Genomic DNA, 19,399 nt, shown 5'->3' on the forward strand with positions numbered 1-19,399 from the left:
CCTTCCAGAAGGACAACCATCTCTGCAGCACTCCAACAATCAGGTCTTTATGGTAGAGTGGCCAGACAGAAGACACTCCTCAGTAAAAAACACATGACAGCCCCCTTGGAGTTTGCCAAAAGGTCCCTAAAGACTCTCAGACCATGAGAAATAAGATTCTCTGTTCTGATGAAACCAAGATTGAACACTTTGGCCTGAATGCCAAGCGCCACGTCCGGGGGAAACCTGGCACCATCCCTACGGTGAAGCGTGGTGGTGGCAGCATCATGTTGTGGGGATGTACAGTCATGGCCAAAAGTTTTGAGAATGACACAAATATTAATTTCAACAAAGTTTGCTGCTTCAGTGTCTTTAGATATTTCTGTCAGATGTTACTATGGAATACTGAAGTATAATTACAAGCATTTCATAAGTGTCAAAGGCTTTTATTGACAATTATATGAAGTTGATGCGTAGAGTCAATATTTGCAGTGTTGACCCTTCTTTCTCAAGACCTCTGCAATCCGCCTAGGAATTCTGTCAATTAACTTCTGGGCCACATCCTGACTGATGGCAGCCCTTTCTTGCATAATCAATGCTTGGAGTTTGTCAGAATTTGTGGGTTTTTGTTTGTCCACCCGCCTCTTGAGGATTGACCACAAGTTCTCAATGGGATTAAGGTCTGGAGAGTTTCCTGGCCATGGACCCAAAATATTGATGTTTTGTTCCCCAAGCCACTTAGTTATCACTTTTGCCTTATGGCAAGGTGCTCCATCTTGCTGGAAAGGCATTGTTTCGTCACCAAACGGAAATTGTTGAGGATGTGTTGGTACCATTCTTTATTCATGGCCGTGTTCTTAGGCAAAACTGTGAGTGAGCCCACTCCTTTGGCTGAGAAGCAACCCCACACACGAATGGTCTCAGGATGCTTTACTGTTGGCATGACACAGGACTGATGGTAGCGCTCAACTTGTCTTCTCCGGACAAGCTTTTTTTCCGGATGCCCCAAATCCCGGAAAGGGGATTCATCAGAGAAAATGACTTTACCCCAGTCGTCAGCAGTCCAATCCCTGTACATTTTGCAGAATATCAGTCTGTCCCTGATGTTTTTCCTGGAGAGAAGTGGCTTCTTTGCTGCCCTTCTTGACACCAGGCCATCCTCCAAAAGTCTTCGCCTCACTGTGCGTGCAGATGCACTCACACCTGCCTGCTGCCATTCCTGAGCAAGCTCTGTACTTGTGGTGCCTCGATCCCGCAGCTGAATCAACTTTAGGAGACGGTTCTAACGCTTGCTGGACTTTCTTGGGCGCCCTGAAGTCTTCTTCACAACAACTGAACCGCTCTCCTTGAAGTTCTTGATGATCCGATAAATGGTTGATTTAGGTGCAATCTTACTGGCAGCAATATCCTTGCCTGTGAAGCCCTTTTTGTGCAAAGCAATGATGACGGCAAGTGTTTCCTTGCAGGTAACCATGGTTGACAGAGGAAGAACAATGATTCCAAGCACCACCCTCTTTTTGAAGCTTCCAGTCTGTTATTCGAACTCAATCAGCATGACAGAGTGATCTCCAGCCTTGTCCTCATTTCCAGCCTTGTCCTAATTTACTGACATGATGTCAGCTGGTCCTTTGGAGGCAGGGCTGAAATGCAGTGGAAATGTTTTTTGGAGATTCAGTTCATTTGAATGGCAAAGAGGGACTTTGCAATTAATTGCAATTCATCTGATCACTCTTCATAACATTCTGGAGTATATGCAAATTGCCATCATACAAACTGAGGCAGCAGACTTTGTAAAAATTAATATTTGTGTCATTCTCAAAACTTTTGGCCACAACTTTATTTCAGCGGCAGGGACTGGGAGACTAGTCAGGATCGAGGGAAAGATGAAGGGAGCAAACTACAGAGAGATCCTTGATGAAAACCTGTTCCAGAGCGCTCAGGACCTCAGAATGGGGCGAAGGTTTACCTTCCAACATGACAACGACCCTTAGCACACAGCCAAGACGACACAGGTGTGGCTTCGGGACAACTCTCTGAATGAACTTGAGTGGCCCAGAAAGAGCCCGGACTCGAAATCGATTGAACATCTCTGTAGAGACCTGAAAATGTAGAGACCCCATCCAACCTGGCAGAGCTTGAGAGGATCTGCAGAGAAGAATGGGAGAAACTCCCCAAATACAGGTGTGCCAAGCGTGTAGCGTCATACCCAAGAAGACAAGGCTGTAATCGCTGCCAAATGTGTTTCAACAAAGTACTTAGTAAAGGGTCTGAATACTTATGTAAATGTGATATTTCAGTTGTTTATTTTGTATACATTTGCAAAATTTCTAAAAACTTGTTTTTGCTTTGTTATTATGGGGTATTGTGTGTAGATTGATGATGGGGAAAAAACAATTTAATACATTTTAGAATAAGGCTGTAACGAAACAAAATGTGGAAAAGGCTAAACTTTCTGAATGCACTGTATACTAACTGAAGCACTACAACAATTGTGTACCACTGCTTGCCTGATTTGACCTATGCTTACCTCATAGCTAGGGTCAGGTTTAGGAACAGTAACTTCTGAAACTGTGAAATGTGGAATTGGGGATGGCGCAGGGGCAGCATCCATGTGGGCGATAGTAGTTTCTGTACTTCTTCGTATCTAAAGTAACCAACAGAGTGAGGACAATAAACTCAATGCAGAAATTAGAATAACAAGCAGGACATTGAATATTACGTTTTCGGAGAAAACTTGGCAATAAGCATCTTTTCATAATAAAAAGATAGCAAACCTGGGTTACATGAATACTCTGGTCATCGGTTGTTGTTTTAATTGCCATTGGTGGTATCATTGGTATATGCACAGCCTCAGTTTTCACTGTGACTTGTTGCTCAGTGGTAGACAGCATTGACTGCTGTTTTAAATCAGATTCATAAGTTTCCTCTTCAGCATGACCCTTCTCTCCATGCATTGGCTTCCGAACACGTGCTTGGTCAACAGCAGCAACAACTGTAGCCTTTGCCTCTGCTTTTTTCCCACCCTCAACCTTTGAGACAACAAGCAATCAATGTCATCTAGCACATAGATAGCATACACATCATCCATGGCAGCAGTCACTTCAACAGCAAACAGATTCACATTCTGATTATAAACACTCTGGACAAACTCCACACCCCTGTATATAAAACAAGTCTTGATGTGCATTACCTGGTAATAACATGTCATCGTTAAAGCATGGAATCGTGTTAGTTTGAGTAGGTTGTGTAATATTGAAAATGAATCATGCAGGTGCACAATAGAATTACCAAGGATCTGCTCAACAGACTTGTGTGCACTCGGACACGTGCTAAACAGATTTGAGACCGAATTTTCCTCTTCTAATCGGTATGTTCAAAATACGTACCTAAATCACTGCCTTAAGTGCAGAGAAAATGGGTTCATGCAGTGACTTCAACTTAAATAGTGCCAACATACTGTATAGTTGATGTGAACGATTTGGGAAAGTGCTCAGAAGAGTAAACAAAACAATACAGTAAGTGCTATCTTAAAGCTTCCTGCTCCTTGGTTGTCATCATACATGTGAAAGTAGAGATTTCCATTTCTCTGTACTGTACCACAGCATCATCAGTGTGTGTTTCTATAGCTGATTCAACAGCTATAGAGTCTGGCATGATCTATATTATGAACTGGCCAGGGGCAGAATAGTTCTACAGTATATTAGGTGTATAAATAATGATAATATTAATAACACATATCAACATTACAGGAGAGCTCAACAACACACCAAAGGGAATGTGAAAAATAAACCATATGGAATGTTACAAAATCACAGATGGTTGTGAGGTCAAATATGTGGGTACGGGGAAATGACACCAATTTAAAATGGAAAACTGTCTATGTTTATCAGGGATAATGTTGTTAAGTGTGAGTGGGGTATACCGATGTGGGGTGTGGTGACAGAAGAAAGGGAAATAAATAAATAATGGAAGTGAAGGGAAGGACGACAGGGTTGTACTTTTTTAATGAATGAACTACCTGTTCCCTTGTTGTGGACATTAACACCACAGTAGAAGAGGTGCTAGAGGTGCTTTGTCTCTGTACTGGGCTGCACCACTAGCTCTGGCACCGCCTCTGGCACCGGCTCTGGTGTAAAACCAGCAGACTTGCGGCTGCGAGCTTGGTCCACAGCTGCTACCACAGTAGCTACAGCAATGTTTTTATCATCCACCTCATGCTGTGCCTCCTAGCATACATTAGTACCGTTAGGATCCAATCAAAGTCATTATCAGTTTTATTGATAATAGCTGCATACATATACGTCACTATCACCTTATTGATAATAGATGCAATCTTAAATAGCTACAATCATCACATCTCTATAGAGGGATGAGGCATTACTTTCTAAATTCAGACACCCGAGCCTAAGCCATGTAAGATCCAAAAAATACATCCAGGAAGTCAAATATTCATTGGACAGGATATTTGAACTGATTTAGGCCCATTTCCTCAAAAAGAAAGCTAATCAGCGAATCAAAGCCGTTCACAATCTTACCTTATGAATGCTCATGCACATACACCAATCAGCCTCAAGATGTCTCTGCCACAGAGAGAGTTGTGAGAGGGGCTCCTATGAAATAGGAATTTCCTTACCTCTTTCACAGCGACACCGGATACAGCGGCACCAGTCGTTTGCGATCCATAAGAGCCCTCCCAGTGCTGCTCCATGTGAACATGGGTGGCAGACATGGAAGCCTGGGCATGGGTGGCACTAGAAGTCATGCTGCTGGAATAGCTGCTGGAACCTTCCACCAAGTCTCCCTGCTTCCATGGTGGGGGGACATCAGGACCACGGGCTACCTTTTTGCGTGTGGTCAGTGGGGATTTAACTGGTCTGATTGGGGACCCAGACAGTCTTGATGAGGGGGATACAGGCCTGTGTTAAACAAAGAGAGAGAAAATATCAAACATTTAAAAATGTATGTTATTCGTATATTACCAAAATGGTGTTTTGTAGTGTTAATAGACAAATAAGTAAGTCATATGTTTATTATGTAACTACTGTTTTATAAGGTAATTTCTAGGGAGCCTAAATACCTGGTAATTTCTGTATTATAAAATAACATGATACCCATGGTCTTATTCCCTATAGAGATTGACGTAAACTACCTGTCTGTATTTTGTGGGATATTGTTGCATTCAATGAAACACTTTATTTTATGTAGGATTGATATAAAGTGTTTTACCTAAAAGGGGCCGGTGTGGGCACCTTGACATGTCTCACAGGTGATGGTGACTGATGACGTTCTCCTGCAACCCTGGCTGCAAGAGATGGTGGTGTTGGGGACTTGGAGGTTGAGGTTGGCTTTGGAGGCACACGTGGTGGGGTCTTGTGTGCTTGGTGGCTCACTACACCACCTTCAACACGCATTTGCATGGATGAGGATGAGGATTCAAAATGAGCCTCGATACTCTGAAAATAAAACAACATAAAAGGTTAGTGTTTTATCTGACTGATAGCTAGCGTCAACAGACAGACAGAGATAAAAATGTAATGTCTATTTATGTCTATTCATGTCTATTTATGTCTATTCATGTCTATTTACCCTTGTCTCAACTCTGGTCTGAGAGGAGGCTGACAAAACAGTTTTAGACTTCTTGGCAGGCACAGCTTCTTCCCCTAGACAGAAACAAATATAAAGATGAATTTTCCATCAAATTATTGAACATGATGACAACAAGTTGTAAATGAAATTCAGTTTAGGCTACATGCAATATGGAATTCACTGCCCACCACGGGCTCATTGAGCCTATCACAGTTTCCATTCAGTTTCAATGCATTGGCTCATTGAAGGCCTACTTAATATATTTACAGTTACTTAGTTATTTTTGTAGTCATTAATCAAATTGATAGAGTCACTCTGACCCTGAAGGGGTTCCAGATTTGAGTTGTATCAGTTAAAAACAAAAAAATGGAATTCACCCACTAAGCCACACCTCCAATATAATTTCCCAGTGTGCCTTGCCTTTTCGAGTGAATTGTAGAGTTACCACCCATTAATGTGTTTGTTAGTGACAGAATTATTCATGTTCAGTCCTGCAGCCTTTACAAAATGAGTTAATAGGCACATGTCATCATTATAATAAGTTCTCTATGACAATACATTACATATTTCATGAGGCCTTATTTTGAGACCTAGCTTTACCCTAACACAGGTGCCTGAAAGTCATGGATTACTGGCAACATCAGGCCTGAAAGTAGGGTTGCAAAATTCTGGTAACTTTCCCAAAATGTCCAGATTTAAAAAAAAATCCTAGTTGAAGGATTTCCAGGAATCTTCCAACTGGGATTTCTGGAAAACCTGAATATTTACCTGAATTTCGCAACCCTACCTGCAAGTCACATTATGCTGGTTTGCAAAGTGATGTGTAATTCCTATTGGAATCCAGCCAGAGTTAGGATATCCAACAATATTTGTATCATAATGACTGCCTGGATTAGGAACAGTGTGAGGGGACTACATAAGCCATTTCATATGGAACAACCATTTCAGTAACAGGTAAAAACAACAAAAAATAACAATTATAGTATTAGTTTAGAAAAATGTATGTTATTTATCTTTGAGTAGCATGAAATTTATCAATCACTCAATATACATGCAAATACACAGATATTAAAAACAATTCCAAAAAATCTACATTCGGGTGGGGCATGCTGGGGAAAAAGTTAACTTAAAAAATAGAGTTGATGTGACTTCTCATTTAGTTTTGAGTCTGTACCACATAAACATTTTAAGTAATAATGACTGACTTCAACTCACTAGAAGTTTTTGAGTTAAAAATGCCTTACAGTGTAGGTAGTCACCTCTCTAGGCTAGATTAATTATATTTTCTGTCCAAAAAACAGCAAGGAAATGCACAATTAAATAATTGAAACAGGAATTATCTTGTAACCCAGAGAAGGCTGTTACAATGGCAGATTTCCAAAAGCCCAAAGCACTCTAAAATGTGTCGCAGGCGATATGGTTGGAGCACGGCAAATCTGAGGACAGAACATGTTGCCCATAATCACACACCACAAATCAACTGGATCAACTTTATCTCACCTTGAACCAGCAGTTCAGCAGTGGAAGTAGCCCGTCCGCTGCTGTTTGAAGCATTTACAGAGTAAGTTCCAGAATCTTCTGGGAAGGCTTCGGCAATCAACAAACTGTAAAGGTCTCCTTCTTGAACAATCTGAAAGTCAGCAGAGCTCTGTATCTCAGCTCCCTCTCTGTAGAACTTTACCACAGGTGTAGGGATTCCTGCAACACGAACATCCAGTCTCACTTGGCTTCCTTGTCTCACGGTCATACTCTGAAGTCTCTGAATAAAGTTGGGCTGCGAGGTCTCCGCTGTAATAATACATTTAATGGAAAAAGAAGTTTAAAAAAATGTGATGTAAAAAAAATAATAATGAAGTGGTGGAAGTGAGCAGCACCATAGATGTCCATTGGCTAGGGTAGACCGGGGGCAAATACAACTGGTGGAGACCAGGGGAAATTGTAACACTATTTGTCTTAATTTTCATTCGGCCAACTCAGAGACCACTTATACCAGTCACTTTTTAAATAGGAAACTTACATCTATCTACTTATCATTCACCATGCAGGGTAAAGGTCTCTACGGAAGATGTTTGGATCGCAATATAGATTTTAATCCAAATTGTCGGACTTTACATTTGCTCCTAAGCCCGGGGTCAGTGGTAGCAGTTGACAGGGTGGTCAATTATAACACCTACTGTATTGTTTTACTTTAAAGGTGATTGAACATACTATTTTACACAAAGCAAATGTAAGTGGCAAACAACAGTTTCCCGATTCAATATTGGTTCTCATTAATGGATGTGTAAAATGTAAACAACATGGCAGCTACCACTCTCATCATTGCAAATGAGTGCTGTTAATTGAACAATTCTGTAAAGTAGCGAGCAATGAAGGTCTACAGTACTGATGGTCAGTCACTTCAATTGGACAGGCTGCTTTTAAGAGCTTTATTAATAATGAATACTATGCTATCTTTGGCTGCCCTTCATGTTTGCAGTCATGATTACTCTTAGAATGATGCAGGACACTGTCTAAAACTGCAAGCCAAAGCATTGGCTAGCTAGAACAACCTCAAACAACACCACTGTTTTATCAAGTGGCCCAAGCAAGAGGCCCTGAAAGGCCCCTGATTTTTGCAGAAGATTAGACACAAACGTTCAATGTTTTACCCGAGTGCAGTAACCATTAGTAACCATTAGGAGAAACCACAGTGCATATGCTGGCAAAAAAAACAACATAACACAATACTCTGGTTCTCTCACCTGTAACAAGAAGTTCAGCGGTGCTAGTGGCTTGTCCAGCACCATTGGTGGCTCTCACAGAAAATCTTCCACTGTGTGCGGCTGTCACAGCAGGGATCATCAGAACAGCGCGGCCATCGCTGAACGAGATCTGTGCGCCGGGCAGAGCGGCAGCGGAAAGAACCTGGCCATCACGGAACCAGCTCACCTCAGGAACTGGATTACCTTTAGATCAAGTCAACATTCTAGTCAGCACTGAGCAGAGTTGATGATGGTGATGAATTTGGTGATGATTTTGAACAAGCCGTTACAATTCAGAGGAAAGCTGAGACATTTTCTCCCAGGAACAACAAAAGGCCTGCAATATCACATAGGGCCGGCTTCCCAGGCACAGATTAAGCCTGTGTCTGGGAATCCAATCCATTAATAGGGTACTTATTTCTTGATAAAATGTTGCTGCGCAAAGGCTTTATATCTGCGGTTTTACATCAATGATTCAACACATTGACTGCATCTACAGTACCAGTCAAAAGTTTGGACACACCTACTCAAGGGTTTTTCTTTATTTTTATTATTTTCTAATGCCTAGAGTGTGCAAAGCTGTCTTCAAGGCAAAGGGTGGCTACTTTGAAGAATCTCAAATATAAAATATATTTGGATTTGTTTAACACTTTTTTGGTTACAACGTGATTCCATATCTGCTATTTCATAGTTTTGATGTCTTCACTATTATTCTACAATGTAGAAAATAGTAAAAAAAAACAAAAAAAAAACACTTGAACGAGTAGGCGTGTCCAAACTTTTGACTGGTACTGTATGTTTGGACATTCAGCTATATTCATGAGGTACAGTTGAAGAACATAAGAGATCTCCTTACCACTAACTTGAGCCTCAAACGTTGCAGCACTACCCTCTAGTGCCACACCGCTCTGCAGAGGCTGTGTAAATGTTGGTGCCTGTGTTGACATTGTGGACGGCACCCTAAGAGGCACAACAAAGCACATCACCAAATCACTCACACACTATAAATCTACCTTATAAATCTTTTACAATAGTTGAATGGTAAAATCCCTGAACAAAGCACACATATACATTTAAACTTAGCCACTGAGGGCAGGTTTCCCAGACACAGACTAAGCCTACTCCATGACTGAAAAGCATTGTCAATGGAGATTCTCCATCGAAAGAGCTTTGATTCCAGGACTAGGTTTAATCAGAATAATCTACCTTTCTTTGATATCTTTTACAGTAGTTATGGCAAATACATTTGAACTCAATTCTTAGTTTATGAGAGTGTTATGTCACTTGTGTCACATCACCAAACCAATGAAGATGAGTCTACCTTTCTTTTACATCTTTTACATATACAAATAAAACCTATACATCAAATGAACCCAGCATGTATTATTAGCCAATGAGTGTCTAATCACTTGTGTCATATCCAGCACCTGGCTTACTGTCACTTGAGCTATCAGAGGAACCATGAGATCTGGGTGTTAGGCCAAACACCAGGGCCACAGCTCTGTGTGACAGCTCACAGAGAAGACAGTAACAACTGGAAGCTAGCTAGCTACCACTCAGGAGATCTGTGCTTCACACACACATAAATAACAGATGGCCAACTGGCCTTACATCAATGTGTAATGATTTCCTGTTAAATTAATGTTGATATATTTCAAGTTAAGGTAATACCTTATTACTGTGCAAGTATTCCTGTAAGTAAAGTGTAACAAGTACTGTAATTACTCAATGTTACACTGTATGTACACTGTACTAAGGGTAAGGCAAGTGTTACTCAATGTAACTAATAGGTGTGTAATAGATTATTTATAACTCAAACTGAACAGAACATATCCCTTGACGTCAGCTGTTAGGCCTACAGTTACACTAGGCCTATACAACACATTTCCCTTGACTGGGCCGATGTTTAAGTCCTAAAATGTCTGCCATTGCCGTTCCAGTTCCAGATACAACATAATCCACCAAGTCATCTTTAAATAGCAGCTGGATAACATATCAACATGAGGTTTTGGAATCAAGTATTAATAAACCAGTCATGAATTTATAAAGACTGTGTCATTTCCAACAATGTACAAAACACTGCAAATTTAAAGCTTAATATTTTAAGAACTTGTTTAGGCCTATAGATAGAACAGCTTCAATTTAGTAGGCCTGTACTTTCAATCCAGTACAGGCCTAGAATCGATAATTTATTGACATACATTATTCAACCCAAAAATATGAGCCATTAAGCACTATAGTATCACATTACCTTTCATCCTTAGATACAACGCACATCAAATATAGATTCCTTAGGCCTTTACATTTTTTTATTTGACCTTTATTTAACTAGGCAAGTCAGTTAAGAACACATTCTTATTTACATTGACGGCCAAACCCAGACGACGCTGGTCCCTATGGGACTCCCAATCACGGCCGATGTGATGCAGCCTGGGAGCCTTAATGAAACACAATATCACAACTTCCATAGAATGGAACATCAATGAAGCTAGCAGAGAACAGTTATTCTTGATCCGGATATACAGAATATCACTTGAGAAAGTATAACTTTGAAAAACTTCACCTCGAGAAATCTCCACAGTTCTTTTATTGATCTCAATTGCAGGAAATATCATTAAACACTGGCCACAGTATATACTGATCAGAAAGTATATATTGGCGCAACAATTAACTAAGGCATTGCCTTAACAATCAATTATAGCCTTCATCACATCGTTAATATTGTATGAAAACTATCCAAAACTGTAAACTTTTGATGAGCCATGTAACACAAATTGGAACGCTCTAAAAATACTCGGTACCAGGCTTGATTGACAGTCACCATGTGACAAATAACTGGAGGTGCAACTGATAGCCCTGCTGCTGATTCCCTTAAAAAGACATTGCTCCGCAGCTGGGACACCACTCTAACGCTTATACGGGCTATTCTGGGAGCTTCTCAAATCATTGCACCATATAGAAAAAACCTTGAAAATTAAAAGCGTTAGTTCTTAATAAGGTATGTATTTAAAATAAAACATTCTTAATGTTAAATGATTCCCATAATATATTTTGAGGATATCACCAATTGTCACGTTATTCTTTGGGAATTAGTATATACAGGGTAACACGATATTAACTTTTCTTACATTTACATTTTAGTCATTTAGCAGACGCTCTTATCCAGAGCGACTTACAGTAGAGTGCATACATTTTATTACATTTTTTAAATACTGGCTCCCCGTGGGAATCAAACCCACAACCCTGGCATTGCAAGTGCCATGCTCTACCAACTGAGCTACATTAGTATAGGTCAAGGTTTAATGAACTACAATGACTTACTTGTATCCACAAGAGTGCCTGGATTTGATTGGGGGAAGCCCAGGAGTTTTATCTCATCAGAAATCTCCTTATCCAGAAATGTTGTCAGAAAATCCAATGTGAGAACAGTTTAGCCTCAAAGAAACCCCAAAAAACAAAACCACACAGTGTAGCTGTGTAGTTTTGTTTTTTTTCCTTATGCAATCCCTACACCCGAGGCAAGGCTGGGAATGCTCCAACTGCTCAGAAGTGACAATATGGTTGTGTTACTTTTTATACCACTGGGCAAATCAGCATCATCAGTGCATCCACTCTCCTTATTGGTCTGCCACTCAGAGGGGTTGATGGGAGATGGGAAGCCATATTATGCAAGCTCACACCTGTCACTCACTTTACTTAATATTGTCCAGGCACTGTTGTCACTGCTTGGGGTCATCTGCCTTTCTTTTGACACAAAACATTTAGCTTTGAATGACTGTCTTCTTGAAGAAGGACAATCTTTCATATTCCCAAATGCTACCACTATGTACATTTCTGTTCTAAAATATAAAAGTACCTGCCATTAATTTATTGACCAAATGGAAAGCGTGGCTTTGCTTGTCACTCAGATCCTGGGCTACCCCCATCACCTACGCAGCAAGACTGGAACAAATTATGCCATTAGAGGAACAGGGGCATTGTTTACATATGGCTGCTAAATACTTGTGACAGCTATGTTAGTACTTGTACGTTTTCCTGTCTTTATATACAAAGATGTATAATAGTCTGTACAGCCTTATTCTAAAATGTATTAAATAAAAAAAATCCTGATCAATCTACTCACCCATAATGACAAAGCAAAAACAGGTTTTTAGATATTTGCGAATGTATTAAAAATAGAAAACAGAAATAGCTTTCTTACATAATTATCCAGACCCTGTACCTCATTGACTCTGCCCTTGATTACTGACCTCTGCCTGCCCTCGACCTGCCCTAGCCTGTCCCCTTGTAAAATAAATATTTTGAGAATTGTACTATCCGCCTTCCGTGTCTGCATCTGGGTCATATCCTGAGTCGTGGTAGTACGAACTGGCCATGACTGACTCAGCAGACTCGGACTAGCTCTGCAACACTGTCTCCTCACAAGGAGCCACCATTAGAAGACGTGAGGAGATGATACGGAACCTTATGGAAAGATTCCACACCGTGACAGGACAACATAACCAAACATTCCACACCTTACTGGAGCAATTCTGCGGACTATCTAATAGGCAGCAAGCCACAATGGTACCCGCCCAGACTCTCAGTAACCTCATTACAAGCGGTGCTTCTCCCCTTCCTAATCCAGCTCTCCGAAAACCCCACCTACCTTCTCCGGAGCCCTACACTGGGGATCCTGAAACATGCCAGGCGTTTCTCTCCCAGTGCTCCCTCATCTTTGAGCTGCAGCCCTGTTAGATTCCTTCGGATCGCTTGAAGATAGCGTACCTTAAAACGCTGTCTGGGAGGGCGTTCACCTGGGCTACGACGGTGTGGGAACAACAAACCGCCGTGTGCCATAATCTGGAGGCGTTCGTGGAGGAAGTAAGGAAGGTGTTCGATTCTCCGATGTACGGGAGAGTGGCGGCTCAGAAACTGCGTCAGGAAACTGTGTCAGGATTCCCGTAGAGTGGCTGACTTCCCTATTCGACACCTTCCATCATGTATTATTGGAGAGGATTAAAGACGAAATACCCATGGACCTCGAATCCCGGAAGTCCCCGACGCCTACACTCCTGAGAGAATCCGAAGTTACCCGAGTTCCCTCGGGAATCATCGAGGACTGTCGATTCGTCTCCTCCGGGGCCCATGCAACTGGGCAAGTCTATATTATCCCCTGAGGAACGTTCACACAGACTGAGCTCTGAAAGCTGTCTGTATTGTGGAATTTCGGGACATTACATATCCACCTGTCCAATAAAATACCCAGGCCCATCAGTAGGTACAAGTACGCTAGTAGGCCATACAGGGAGTCTCCCATCTCCCTTTACTCGTACTCCTCTCCATGCTATCCTGTTGTGGGGTGACCGGTCTAAATCTGCTCCGGGTGATCCTGGACTCAATAATTTTTTGGACACTGCCCTGGTGTCGGAACTGGGGCTCTCCACACAATCTCTCTCCGTCCCCATGTACGCCAGAGCAGTGAACGGGTGCTCTATTGGCCGGATCAATCACAGCACCATTCCTATCAATCTGAGAGTGTCAGGGAATCACAGTGAGTCCATGCAGTCTCTGCTCATTGAATCTCATCATGCACCTGTGGTTTTGGGATTGTCATGGCTCCAGAGGCACAACCCCCTGATCGACTGGGCTATGAGTCCTATCCTGGGGTGGAGCCTGTTTTGCCATGCACATTGCCTCTAGGTGGCGCAGCCTGCCCCTGGACGTCCTCCCGTGGGCTTGGGTAAAGCCTTGGATCTCTCCATCATCCCCGCGGAGTATCAGGGCCTCCGGGAGGTTTTCAATAAGGCGTGCGTCACATCTCTTCCTAAACATCGACCCTATGATTCCGCCATTGACCTCTTCCCTGGCACTACACCGCCTCGGGGGCGGCTCTATTCCCTGTCTGGTCCGGAGACCAAGGCCATGGAGGAGAACATTGAGGGCTTTCTGGCTGCTGGGAGCATTCGTCCTTCATCCTGCCGGCTCAGGGTTCTTCTTTGTGGGGAAGCACAAAACCCTCCGCCTGTGTATCGACTACCGGAGCCTCAATGGAAAACAGCCTTTAACATAGCCAGCAGGCACTACGGGTATCTGGTGATGCCATTCGGATTGACCAACGCTCCCACAGTGTTCCAGGCTTTGGTCAATGATGTGCTCCGTGACATGTTGAACAGATTCGTGTTCGTTTACCTTGACGACATCCTTGTCTTTTCCTGTTCGGTTCAGGAGCATGTCCTCCACATCTGACAAGTCCTGCAGCGCCTCCTGGAGAACCAGTTGTTTGTCAAGGCTGAGAAGTGTGAATTCCATCGTTCCACTATCTCCTTTCTAGGATACGTCATCACAGCGGGGAACATTCAAATGGATCCTGACAAGGTGAGAGCAGTGGTTGATTGGACTCAACCCATGTCCAGAGTGCAGCTGCAACATTTTCTTGGGTTTGCACATTTCTACCGCCACTTCTTTCGGGACTTAAAGCACCCTGGCTTCCCCCCTCGTAGCTCTCACTTCTCCCAAGGTTCTGTTCACGTGGTCCCCAGCTGCTTACCAAGCGTTTTTGGATCTGAAGCATTGGTTCACCACAGCCCCCATCCATATCTATCCGGACCTGTCCCGTCAGTTTGTGCTAGAGGTCAATGCTTCTGACGTTGGAGTTGGGGCCGTCCTGTCCCAGCAGTCTGCCCGGGACCAAAAGCTGCATCTCTGTGCCTTCCTGTCCCATCGTCTCAATCCAGCTGGAACTTCTGGTGGTCAAAATGGCATTGGAGGAGTGGAGGCACTGTCTTGAAGCGGCAGAACATCCATTCTTGGTGTGGACCGACCAAGAATTAAGAATATCTCCACATCGCCAAGCACCTCAACTCTAGGCCATTGAGCTCTATTATTCACACGATTTAATTTAACCCGGGGGGGGGGGGGGGGCTAACCGAATGTTCGTCACAGATCCGGCTCGGTCCTCGGTCCTGGAGTGGGCTCATTCCTCTAAGCTAACCTGCCATCCTGGCTCCCGCCGAACCCTGGCCATCCTCCGACAATGCTTTTGGTGGCCTGCTATGGTTTCTGACGTCTCCGCATTCATCGCCGCATGCACGGTGTGCTCAAAATTAAGACTCTATGGCAAGCTCCGGCTGGCCTCCTTCAACAACTCCCTGTTCCTCATCGACCCTGGTCCCATATATACCTGGACTTTGTCACTGGTCCCTCTCCATCTGATGGCAACACCACCATTCTTACAGTGGTGGATAGGTTTTCTATAGCCACCCATTTCATATCCCTCCCCAAGTTACCTTCAGCCAAGGAGACAGCCCAGCTCATGGTGCAGCACGTCTTCCGAATACATGGGTTTCCTGTCGACATAGTCTCCGTCGTGGTCCTCAGTTCTCGTCCCGATTTTGGAAGGCGTTCTGCTCCCTCATTGGGTCGTCGGCCAGCCTGTCCTCCGGGTTTCATCCTCAATCCAATGGCCAGTCGGAGTGTGTCAATCAGGACCTGGAGATGACTCTTCGGTGCCTTGAGCAAGAGGAATAGGTCAACATACACTCTGCCCCGATGTTCGTCTGCCGCTGTCGGCGTACATGGAAGCAAGCCACTGGAAATCGGCTCCCGCTATCGTCTCGGGCAGAGAGTATGGCTGTCTACGTGGGATCTAAGCCTCCGGGTGGAGTCTCGTAAACCTTTCCCCTGTTTTATTGATCCATTCCCCATTTCTAAAGTCCTTAGCCCCTCTGCTGTTAGTCTTCTGTTGCCCCGTACTATCCGTATACATCCTACTTTTCATCTGTCTAGGATTATACCTTTGTCTCACAGCCCTTTGTCTCCTGTTTCCAGGCCCACCCCCACTCCCAGTCTTATCGACCGCCATCCGACGTCCACGGTGAGATGCCTCCTGAGTGTTTGACCTCGGGGCAGGGTTTTCCAGTACCTGGTTGACTGGGAGGATTATGCCCCGGAGGAGAGGTGCTGGGTCCCGCTAGGAACATCCTGGACCCGCCGGCACCCCGGGTCAACCAGGTATGTGCCCAGGTAGGACAGCAGGTGGCGTCCCTAGAGGGGGGGTATTGACACACCCTGATCTGTTTCACCTGTCTTATGCTTGTCTCCACCCCCCAAAGAGGTCTCCCATTTGACCCCATTGTCCCCTGTGTACACAGTTTATAGTGCATGTCAGAACAGAAACCAAGCCATGAGGTCAAAGGAATTGTCAGTAGAGCTCCGAGACAGGATTGTGTCGAGGCACAGTTCTGGGGAAGGGTATCAAGCATCCCCAAGAACACAGTGGCCTCCATCATTCTTAATTTGAAGAAGTTTGGAACCACCAAGACTCTTCCTAAAGCTGTCCACCAAACTGAGCAATCAGGGGAGAAGGGCCTTGGTCAAGAAGGTGACCAAGAACCTGGTGGTCACTCTGACAGAGCTCCAGAGTTCCTCTGTGGAGATGGGAGAACTTTCGAGAAGGACAACCATCTCTGCAGCACTCCAACAATCAGGCCTTTATGGCGGAGTGGCCAGACGGAAGCCACTCCTCAGTAAAAGGCACATGACAGACCACTTGGAGTTTGCCAAAAGGCACCTAAAGGACTCTCAGACTATGAGTAACAAGATTCTCTGGCCTGAATGCCAAGAGTCACGTCAGGAGGAAACCTGGCACTCTTCCTACGGGAAAGCATGGTGGTGGCAGCATCATGCTGTGGGGATGTTTTTCAGCTGCAGGGACTGGGAGACTAGTCAGGATCGAGGGAAAGATGAACGGAGCAAAGCAGAGTGATCCTTGATGAAAACCTGCCAACAGGACAACGACCCTAAGCACACAGCCAAGAGAACGCAGGAGTGGCTTCGGGACAAGTCTCGGAATGTCCTTGAGTGGTCCAGCCAGAGCCCGGACTTGAACCTGATCAAACATTTCTGTACAGACCTGAAAATAGCTGTGCAGCAACACTCCCCTGTCAACCTTTTAGAGCTTGTGAGTATCTGCAGAGAAGAATGGGATAAACTCCACAAATACCAGAGTGCCAAGCTTGTAGAGTCATACCCAAGAAGACTTGAGGCTGTAATCGCTGCCAAAGGCGCTTCAACAAAGTACTGAGTAAAGGGTCTGAATACATATATATGTGATATTTCCGTTAATTTTGGGGGGGATAAATATTGAAAAAATTAAAAAAAACTGTTTTTGCTTTTGTCATTATGGGATATGTGTGTAGACTGATGAGAGAGAAAAAAACTATATCAATACATTTTAGAATAAGTCTGTAACGTAACAAAATGTGGAAAAAGTCAAGGGGTCTGAATACTTTCCAAATGAACGGGCTCCTGAGTGGCGCAGCGGTCAAAGGCACTGCATCTCAGTGCTTGAGGGGGCACTACAGACACCCTGGCTGTAACGGTTGTCGTCTGGAATGGAGGACCAAAACGCAGCAGGAATGTGGATGCTCATCTTATCATTTATTTTAAATAAAGAGAACACCAAAAACAACAAAACGAAACGCACGAACAACAAAACAGTCTTGTAAGGCTCACACAGGCAAAACAAGAAACAATCTCCCACAAACACTAAACCAAACACATACCCATATATAGGACTCCCAATCAGAGGCAACGAGAAAACACCTGCCTCCAATTGAGAGTCCAACCCCAATAAACCAGACACAGAAATACAAAAGACCAGAGACCACATAGAAATACAAACATAGAACATTACCCAAAAACCCGGAAATAATAAATCAAACGCCCTACTAAATAAACCACCACCCCGAACCACATAAAACAAATACCCTCTGCCACGTCCTGACCAAACTACAATAACAAATAACCCTTCTACTGGTCAGGACGTGACACTGGCTCGATTCCCATAGAGAGGGAGTCCCATAGGGCGGCGCACAATTGGCCCAGCATCGTCCAGGTTTAGCTGGGGTAGGCCGTCATTGTAAATAAGAATGTGTTCTTAACTGACTTGCCCAGTTAAATAAAAAATACACAGATGTATGATCTTAATTTGAGTCAGTTTGCTAAAACAGGAAATGTGAAATATAATTCAATTTACATTTTTGTGAGGGTTGATACATTTTGTTCATAACGGAAAATCAACTCTGAAATTTGTGGAAATTACAAACTTCAGAAGCCTTTTTAAACCTCTAATACACCACAAGTTTAACATGTCCTGGATTGCAGGAAAGGTCTCCTGCAACATGGCGATGAACATTTTTGTCTGTATCTCATATATTATCAAAATGCTCACTCACAGAATGTTTTTCAAAATGTCAAAAATAAAATTGACGGTACTCCAAAAGATAATCTTCAATAATTCATTCAGGTATTGGACAATACATCAGAACAGTATTCACAAAAAGGCTTTCATTGCAAACAAAGGGACTACATGCAATAGGCAAATTGCCACAAAATGTATACATAACTTTATTCAAGTCCCCAGACTCCCTATTTTCCCTCCTGCCCCTCTTGACTTTTTATGTTGTTTACTTGTTGAGGATGCATGTAGTTTTCCCATCTGGATCTTCAGTGTGTTGATCATGATGACTGCCTGGGCTTTGAAACACTTTGGCTTGGCTCTGCGGGAGAATAAAGATAACTGTAAAATTGAGATGTCACATTTATTGATAGTTTAGGGGTCATACATTCCAGAATCAAATCTATGGACAGTTACATTTTACATTTTTTACATTTTAGTCATTTAGCAGACGCTCTTAGCCAGAGCGACTTACAGTAGTGAATGCATACATTTCATACATTTTTTTTTGCAGTTACATGTTACAGAATGTCATTATTTAACTTATGTGTATATCTGTTGTATGGTTGTTACTGTTTTTAATGTTGAACCTGACTGCACTACAAATTTCTCTATTTAAACAAAGATATTGATTAATTGATGAATGTGGGTAAGACTTTGATGAGTACCTACATAAGGACATTCTAACACATAAAAAACCCATACATATGACATCCATGTGTCACAGTAATGACACTAACTTGAATTCAAAAAAAAAAAAAAAAATTTGAAAATAAAAAAGGATTTACCAGTGACCAACTCCTCTGCAGTACAGCAGACTTCCCCTCGTCCTATTTTTCATCTCACACATACTTCCCAGCGTCTGACACAATAG

The 19,399-nt window shown here is 43.1% G+C and overlaps 1 protein-coding gene across 1 annotated transcript in view; it reads right to left on the reverse strand.

Annotated features, from left to right (window-relative positions):
* The window catches only part of ttn.2 (titin, tandem duplicate 2), a 189,878-nt gene extending 178,027 nt beyond the window's left edge, over positions 1 to 11,851 (reverse strand). Inside the window, exons 1-9 of the mRNA XM_029702494.1 lie at positions 11,628 to 11,851; positions 9,163 to 9,266; positions 8,307 to 8,510; positions 7,066 to 7,353; positions 5,566 to 5,639; positions 5,206 to 5,432; positions 4,613 to 4,895; positions 2,754 to 3,008; positions 2,507 to 2,623 (exon numbers count right to left, since the gene is read on the reverse strand). Of these exons, the coding sequence (XP_029558354.1) occupies positions 2,507 to 2,623; positions 2,754 to 3,008; positions 4,613 to 4,895; positions 5,206 to 5,432; positions 5,566 to 5,639; positions 7,066 to 7,353; positions 8,307 to 8,510; positions 9,163 to 9,253 (1,539 nt within the window). The 5' untranslated portion in view covers positions 9,254 to 9,266; positions 11,628 to 11,851. The remainder of the gene's footprint in view (positions 1 to 2,506; positions 2,624 to 2,753; positions 3,009 to 4,612; positions 4,896 to 5,205; positions 5,433 to 5,565; positions 5,640 to 7,065; positions 7,354 to 8,306; positions 8,511 to 9,162; positions 9,267 to 11,627) is intronic.
* Positions 11,852 to 19,399: the final 7,548 nt, after the last annotated feature.

The sequence above is a fragment of the Salmo trutta genome, chromosome 20 (genome assembly GCF_901001165.1).
Source record: "Salmo trutta chromosome 20, fSalTru1.1, whole genome shotgun sequence".
Lineage (NCBI taxonomy): Eukaryota > Metazoa > Chordata > Actinopteri > Salmoniformes > Salmonidae > Salmo > Salmo trutta.